Below are 8,825 nucleotides of genomic sequence, written 5' to 3'. Positions count from 1 at the left end.
TGCATTCTCTTCGGCTATCAGCAAATCTCTTACTACTGCCTCATTAATGTTTCTCTTTCAGGTTTACACTGTGTAGTATCTCTTTCAAGTCTACACTGTCTGTAGTATTTAAGGTTCTCTCTAAGTTACATATTCTAGCTTCAGAGCTTTCTAAGTCTAATGAGGCGGGAGAGTCATTGTAACTCCTCTCCCACCGCCTCCCAATTTTTCCCATGTTCTTGCGCCTCAGTTTTCTTTCCTTCAGTCGACTCGTGCTGACGTTGTTGACTCGTGCACATAGTAAGCAGGATGTTGAAATTGGAAGTTAATCAACATTTGATTTGTAGTACTTGCAAGGGTACAGAGTATGATCTTGGGACTACTAGATGTGAACAATGTAGGGAATTGTCCTGGAAAATTTATGCCTGAATATGTCAGATATAGGAAAGACAGAAGCTAATAATATTGCAAAAGCAATTAGTTAGGTCATGACTTGAACCTGTCAGTTCTATCCTACTTAGTGTCCCTTCATCTGCAGCTATCCATACTCAGACTAGGCAATTTGGTATTGCTAGTATTGACTTCCATTTTAGCTCTGCCTACTACTCCCCATTCGGTTCAGGAAAAGTGTAACGAGAAGTTAGAACATAACATTAAACCCATTTTTATTTCTGTTACAAGTTGAACTGAGTTCGTGATGGGAATGTTCCGAATCCATCCATAGTGTACGCTCTTTTTCACGTTCCCTGTTAGAAGTAAGGTGTTGGTGCCCTCGTCTGTACGTAGCCCGAGCCTAGGACTGCCCTGCGACAGTTGGTAATGTCCGCTGCCAGGGAACTGGGTCGGTTCTCGGGACTATGTAGTTCTGTGCCCTCCAATCGTTCGCATAAGGACTGTTTCAGTAAGCATTAATCCTTGCTCTAGGCACATTCTGCCATCATCAACACCAAGTTTGAGGTGTTACCATGCATAGGATTAATAATATATAATATAGGTATACAAAATTTAATTGATATGATAATGTATCTGTAGTGAGTTTTACACATTTAGATGTTATGTTGTTGACTCAGTTGACTGTTTATCTCTCTCATGTTTTGGTTAATCTAAATTCTCGTCTGCTAGCATATTCCTCTTTCTTTGTAATGCTTGTGTTCGTTCTTTGCCAGCATTCTCTATGGCTATCGGCAAATCTCTTACTACTGCCTCATTAATGTTTCTCTTTCAGGTCTACACTGTCTGTAGTATTTATGGTTCTCTCTAAGTTAGATATTATTCTAGCTTCAGAGCTTTTAAGTCTAACGTTCACTTTCAGGTGAGGCGGGATAGTCATTGTAATTCCTCTCCCTCCGCCTCCCAATTTTTCCCATGTTCTTGCGCCTCATTTTCTTTCCCTCATTCGACTCATGTGGAAGTTGTTGATTCATGTGCACGTAGTTGATTCGTGTGGACTTGGCCGAGTCCTGAGTCGCTTAAAACTGTCTTACTTTCATTGAGTTGTGGTGGATGTGATACAGCACCCGGCTGCCGTCACCTCCTGTCAACAATTGTCGCTTTCTGCCGCCAAGGGTTGCAAAGAAAGAGCAATCCTTTAAGCTCTTTTGTTTACCTCCTATTGGCAGCTGTCTCCTCCTGTCGCCCACTGATGGAAGAAGAGTTTGAAATGGAGTTGGAGGAATTCGTTGGGGCTGGTCGGCATTTGTTGCAACATTACGTTTTGCTGTATCCTCATTTTGTTGAGGAAAGAGGCCACATAAGAGAATATATCTTGCTTGTCTTGGTGTATTTCGGCGCCCTCTAAATATTAGAGAAGAGAACCAACTCTTTCTCCTATTAGAGAGTATTTTGTAGCTCTTCTCGTACTTGGACACACAAAATCTCCCTTTATGTCTGTCTTGGCTTGTCGTCTTGCGTCTTATAAAGTTGCGGAAAGCCAAAGACCGACTCTTGCGATACAAACGCTTATTGGCGCTTTAACAGTCTTTAGTAGGAAGTTCAGTTTCTTTCTCTTTCCTATGAGGAACTGTATTCGAGACTGACAGACGTGCTGTTGGAGTTTCAGTCTAGCATGTGAGTTGTTACATTTTACTCAGTAGCTACAGTCTCGTCTCTGCGGCAGCTGTGAGTAGTGGAGGCACCAACCCAGTGAATTTCTAAAGCCAGCTTTCAGGGTTTGCCGCCAGCGGGAGTTTAACGAGGAAGACAAGTAACTCATTTCTGATGCTGCAGGTTAATGTCCTCATGCTTATACTCACTTGGTTTGGAAGAAGTGAGAACACTTTTGCTTTCTGTTTGATTATGCAGCTCGGGTTAAGGCGATAAGGTTGTATCTATTGGTAGTCTTGTTTTATACCTTTCGTGGGTAAGTGCAGACCTCATGTTTTGGAATATGGACAGTTGCAACCTCCTAACATGCTTGGAGAGACTTGGGACCAGTACTACATGGTGGAGACAGTGAAGGGCAGTTGTGATTCTTTTTTGGTTGTCCTCCACTGGTTTAATCTCCATCTTATAGCTTCCTTTGTCTTTAGCAGAAATCTCTCGTAGGTCTTTTTAGTAGGAGATTGTATTTTGAGGGAATGAAGGTCCAAGGGTAATTCTTTGAGACAAGCTCTATAAGCAATGGGAGATATTCTTGGTCATTTGGAGACTGAATAAAAGGAAGTGTCTGCCCACATACTTTATGGTTTTCTAAGCATGGTTTTAGTGCCTTTCCAAAGAACGGTCAGACTTGTGGTACACATGCAGAACTTATTCCACTTACCAATACATCCTCAGTCATGTAAGTTCCTTCAAGATCTTTTTACAAGAAAGTATTGCTGCTCTGTGCACTTTGTTTGAGTTAGTCTGCAGCCCTCTATAAGTTTTGTCAGGGACTTGTTGCCAGTTGGTGGATAGTGTTGACTTGAGGAGCAAGACACTGCTACTGAATCAGTGATTCAAGTTGGCCAATTCTGTCAACAGTTTTCCAAAGGCCAAGGACCTCTTGCTTCTTCTGGCCCAATTTCTATGCATTATATTGTTAATTCTCTATATCCCCATTCTTATCTAATGATGTGGGGATGATATTTAATTATGCATGCTTGTCAGTTGAAGATGAATAGGCATGTGCTTCTTGAAGAATTTTAGGCCTGAAGGAAACTTCCTGTATGGTAAGGACTTTTTCCTTATTAGGAAACATGGCCTCACTGGGGATTTTTTCAGATGATCATGCTCAATTAATATACAGATTTAATGTAAGAATTGCGACTTACAAATAATGCTCATTAAATTTGTAAGTAATCCAGAACCGTCTTTGGCTCCAGGACTGTAGGAGAGAATCTGTAACCAAGAATTGCCCATTTTGTTCTTAAAACTAAGTCCAGGTTTTAGTCTTTACCCTTTGTCATGCAACACGAACAAGAGTTTACTTAGTGTCATTACACTTTCATGCAACATAGAATGGTCAACACTACACCTGGTAAAACTTTTTAGATGTCAGGGCAGTGAAAAGACATCAGGATGCTTAGCAGGTTTGGCAATTGAGTATTCAGGAAGAAAAAACTGCCTACAAGGGCCTTTACATCTGCGAGTATGGCACTTGGTGTGGGATTTAAGGAGCAATCATTTAGACTTATTAGCACATAGATGAATAGGAACAACTGAATGATTACTACTAATTTGATGGCCCTCAGGCTTAATCTGAGGATGTTTTCTTAAATTTGGCCTGATTCAGACTCATAGGCCTGCCCCTTGTATCTACTCTTAAATACTGTTGAGCAATTTCAAGTTCAAGAATTGCTTAGTGTCTCCTGTAGAGCCCTTGTAGCCTCAGGGAAAATGATTTTCAGAATTTCCAATGCTCTCGGTAGATGTCTCATTCTTTCGTTAAGAGGAAATCAACTCTGCTACAACTTAGGCATCTCCTTAACTGCTTGGAGATGTTAGAATGTCCCCTCCCAATAAGAAGATTTTCACGTTATCTTAGGATCTGCCCTTAATTTAAAACTGCCGTGGCCTGGGGTCAGAAGCAGTTGTCTGTGTATTGCTGAGGGTGCCATTCTAGAGGAATTTTCAGCACCTGGAACCTTGTATATGTCAATGTTTTATGTTTAGAGATAATAAGACTTTTCACTGTCTACTTCCAAAGTTATCGTTTCATACATACTTTCCTCGGTATTGCATCAAGTACTTTTAGATCTTGCTGAGGACCAGCACTGTAAGGTGTTGAGATCGAAGCCCCTTCATCTCTATGTCAGTCTCTCTCTGGAGTTTAGATGCAGGTCTAAACTTTATCTGAATTTACCATGAAACCTTTTATTTAGCAGTAGCAGCAGTTATTAAGTAAATTTATTGCCAGCCCCCTTCTTTAAGCTGGTGTAAAGGGAATGCTATTTTAGCTTTCTGCCTTAGAGCTGAGGGTGATGTTAAGGCTATACTTTACAGTGATCTGTAAGAATTCCAATGTAACCCCTTAGTGGAGAAGGAGAGGAAACTTCTGTCCTGTTGAGGCAATTAAAATTTAATCTGATAGGTTAAACCTAGAACATCTTTATCATCCTTCTAGAAACCTTGAACATCTTTGTCAAAGGTTAATTCTTGAAGAGGCAAAGTTAACCTTTGGTTTTGTGGTTTTAGGAAACATAGATGTTGTCAAAGGTTATGCCTAGTAGGGGCAAAAATTAACCTTTTGTTTTGTGGTTTTAGAAAACCTAGCTGTCTTTGCCAATAGTTAAGCTTGAAGGCAAAGTTAACTTTTTGTTTTGTGGTTTTATAAAACCTAACTGCCTTTGCCAGTGGTTAAGCTTGAAGGCAAAGTTAACTTCTGTTTTGTGGTTTTAGAAAACCTAGGTGTATTTGTGAAGGTTAAGCCTGGAAGAGGCAAAGTTAACTTTTTGTGTTGTGATTTTTAGAAACTTATAACGTCTTTGTCAAGGAACACGAGGGTCGTCTGTGACGTATTGAATAGGCTAGTGCATGAGAACCAGCTCCATATTTTCTACCTGTATTGAAGGTAAACATTCATAATGTGAGTAGCAGTTGTAACTTCATTTAGTGTTAAGTCAATTTGTTGCTCCAGAATAGGATTGATGTGGCACAGTAGAAGTACAATTCAGTTTTTACCTGCTCACTACCTTAAGTATACAGAATTGTGTTTGAAAACAGTAAAGCCCTTAATCCACTACTAGTAGTCGGTAGTCTTTTCCTGAACCGAATAAAGAGCAGTTCTTTGAGCTCTTCTGTTTAAATCCCGGATTTTAATATTTTGGGGAGTGTGAAGGTACAAATTTTGTATAGGAGCATACCCTTATATTGTAAAGCTATTTATTTTAAGTGACGTTTTATAGGGCTTTTGGACCCAGGCACGGGGGTCCCTCATATGGCTTGTTTCATTCTGGCTGAATCGAAGCGGTTTTCTCCGCAAGGTTGCTTTTTGCTGCATATGTATGAGGGCCTTGCTCCCTGAATGGAATCCAACTTCTTGTGGTAGTAAAATCCATTAAGGATTCCAGATCAGGTGAGAATGTTTTGGGTTTCATGCAAGAAACCTTTAGCTCGAATGGCTGAGCAGATTTTTGTCTAGTTGCACTACCCACCTTCCTCTTCTTAATGTGGGAATCTGCTAACTTTAACAGTAGGTAAAATTCATCTCAAATAATATAAATTTTCATAATAAATTTTATTATTTGGATACTTACCTACAGTTAAAGTAGACCCACCCAGCCTCCCCACAAATTAGTGGACTGTCAAGGAAAATTCTGACGAGCTAAAACATCCGAAACACACCTGGTGAAGAACAGGTAAACTAGACAGTCATTCGGGCAGCCATTCGATATTTTGTTTGAATGCTGACTCGCCTAATCGTTGCGGAGATATAGCTAACTTTAACAGTAGGTAAGTATCCAAATAATAGATTTTAAGAAAATTTATATTACTATCTGTGATTTTTGGTAACTGTCGTGCCATTGGGAATGGAAAACCTGCTGATAACTGGGCACTGCCTGAATAGTAGAAGACCTCTTTGGGGTGACATTGTCACCAATCAAAGAGGAAATTGCCTGTGCTCTATCACAGATAGGGAAAATGTGGGAATCCTCAACACAGGGAAGTCTAGACATTTTTGCATTCAAACAGGCACAATATCAGCAATTGATTTCTCTATTCAGCTGTTGAAATCTTTTAACTCTAAACTCTTTGATTTTAGAAGTATTGGAATGGCTGCTTTTGGTGAAAAGAAGACTTAAAGAAGTAGATTTTTTCTTGGTGCCTTCCTATGTTTGGGCGGTTGGGAATGAGCAAGCTGATCAAATTGCAAAGTCAGCAGTCACCTCCCCAGATCTGTGAAGATTTCTGCTACCATATCGGGATGTATATCCACTTGTAGATCTGAAAATTAAAATTTCTTGGGGTAAATATTTTAACAAATCGAGCAGAGGGCAGTATTACATCATCATTGTCTCTTTAGTCATATCGTTTCTTGACTCCTTGGCATATTAGGATATGACCAAAGAGGCAATGATGATGTAATACTGTACCCTGCTTGATTTGTTAAAATATTTCCCCCAAAATGTGTGCATGGTTAGGATTGGACATATTGGACATAAAAGACTCGCTCATGGGTCTTGATGTATGGTGATTATCCTCCATTCTGCAATGACTGTTTTGTCCCCTTGAGTGTGAGACATTCACTGGTCACATGTCCCAGTCTTGGGAATTTAAGGCATAGGTTTATCTCTTGGGGATGTGGCAGAGATGGACAGTTCATCTTTGCAATGATTCTTATTGAGGACTTTAATTTAGAGTAGCTATACCATACATTTGTTAGAGAGGTGTGTCTCCTCAACATATTTAGATCATACACAGTATGTGTATTATGTTTTACAGATATGATTGTATTTTATACTAGTATATATATACATACGTATTTATTTGTAGATATTGCTGAAAAGATGTCTTTTAAACTTATCTTTTTAATTTCCTATTTAATTTTATTATAGCTTCAATAACCTAGATATTGTGACACTAGTTTTAATAGTCACAAATCTATTAATATTTTCAATTTTTTTATTTTCAACTTTTTGTTCCCACCAGCTCCTCATTGGTTAATGAGCTTCTTTGATCGAGATCCTGGCTTAGCAGTAACCCCTGATGGGCTCCGTTGTCAGTCGCGCGATCCCAAGTTATGGCAGGGTGTGCGAGGTACCAAAGGCGTAAGTGGAAAGGGGAAGTATTATTATGAGGCAACTGTTTCTGATGAAGGATTATGCAGAGTGGGATGGTCCACCCCTCAGGTAAGCTATGTCTAACACATAATTTTGATATAATTATTTGTGTATGATTTTAAAGGACTGGTTTTTCAGCTAGTGCTGAATTTTCATTTATTGGTGATGAATCTTGCCTACTGTTAAAAATAGCATGCATCTTCATGCTGGTTAGGTGCATTCAGTATTCAAACAAAGTAGAATATATGGCCTACTGGGATGGACTGTATAGTTCACATTTTCTCCACCAGGTAAATTTCAAATGTTGTAGTTCTTGTCAGAATTCTTCTTTCCGTTGTAGTGATTGGTGCTGCTAAACATTCAGGATTTTGGCTGTTACTCTGTTCTCATAGGATTGTGATCTTTTTTGCCTTGTAGGATAGGATGTCCTCAGTTGGAAGTAGGAAGCTTAAGAATATTAGGTTTTGCCAAATTGACTTGTGTGTAAAAAGAACCACCCATCCCAACCCCTTGTCAAGGTGGGGGGCTTTGGGGGGCCCCCTGCAGGGATTGAATGCACTACTTCACAGCGTCTTCCATCAAGCGTGGTGACATCACAACCCATGCCATCAGTGATGTTACAAACCGACATGGCGTCCACCATGACAGCACAGCCTACTTCCACTTCCACATCCTCATTGCCTCCGGATGCGCATATGCATTCAGACTTGGTAGCACATGCATTTGTGAAAAAGTTACAAGCTTTGGAAGAGAAGATTAACAAGAAAGACCAAAGAAAAAGACATAAATCATTGTCGTCTTCTTCGTCTTCTCATAGTTCAACGTCATTGGAAGACTCGATGACATCGTTGCGTGCACCAGTCAAGCGTTGGAGGATAAGGGACTTCATGGCTGATCCTCGTGCCAAGAGGAGAAGATTAAACTCTTCTTCATCTTTGAGCCAGGACTGGTCATATCCCTGTCAAACACAAAGTGAAGAAGGCATTGTCTTATACAGGTAATGACATTGACGGCCGTCATTTAGATACGTCAGCACAGCCGAAAGGTTCGACAGACACTGGAATGGAATCGACTGGGACGATGATGCCAACTGTGATGGGAAAGCCATTTATGGATGCACCACTGTTGTTTAGGGAATCAACATTGAGTAGACGTCAATCTTCAAAGAATGGAGAACATGTACCTGTTTCTCCTGTAAGAACTTTTAAAAGACGGAAGGAAGGATGATAAAGCTCCCAGTAAAAGGTCAAATAATACAGAGTTGGTAACCCCTCTGGATACACCGATGGAAGTGGCAGCTCACCTCAACACCAGAAGATCAAGGTTAACTTCTCCAACGGCCGTGGGAAATGATAGCCCAACGGCCATTGGGAATAATAGTAGAAACAGGGAAGACAAACCATTGTACTTCACAGGAACCATCATCCAGGAGGAATAGACAGGTTTCTCGCTCTAGATCGAGGAGCATGGAAAGATTTAGGTGTTCGTGTTCTCCTGGTGGCTATTCAAGATTGAGCCAACAACAGTTGTCAGAGATCAGAGATGCCTCTGTCACAGGGTTGGAGAGCCATGAATCACATGGAAATTAGCTCATTCTATCAGCTGACAAAGCTGATAGTAGTGAGCTAACTTCGTCTGTGGCTGAGC

The 8,825-nt window shown here is 40.3% G+C and overlaps 1 protein-coding gene across 1 annotated transcript in view; it reads left to right on the top strand.

Moving 5' to 3' along the window:
• LOC135212921 (ATP-dependent RNA helicase Ddx1-like) overlaps positions 1–8,825 on the top strand; it is a 407,348-nt gene that overhangs the window by 297,108 nt on the left and 101,415 nt on the right. Inside the window, exon 4 of the mRNA XM_064246662.1 lies at positions 7,048–7,247. Coding sequence (XP_064102732.1) covers positions 7,048–7,247 — 200 coding nt within the window. The remainder of the gene's footprint in view (positions 1–7,047; positions 7,248–8,825) is intronic.

The sequence above is a fragment of the Macrobrachium nipponense genome, chromosome 42 (assembly GCF_015104395.2).
Source record: "Macrobrachium nipponense isolate FS-2020 chromosome 42, ASM1510439v2, whole genome shotgun sequence".
Lineage (NCBI taxonomy): Eukaryota > Metazoa > Arthropoda > Malacostraca > Decapoda > Palaemonidae > Macrobrachium > Macrobrachium nipponense.
Note: the sequence above shows the minus strand (reverse complement) of the source record. Positions and strands in the feature narration are given on the sequence as shown.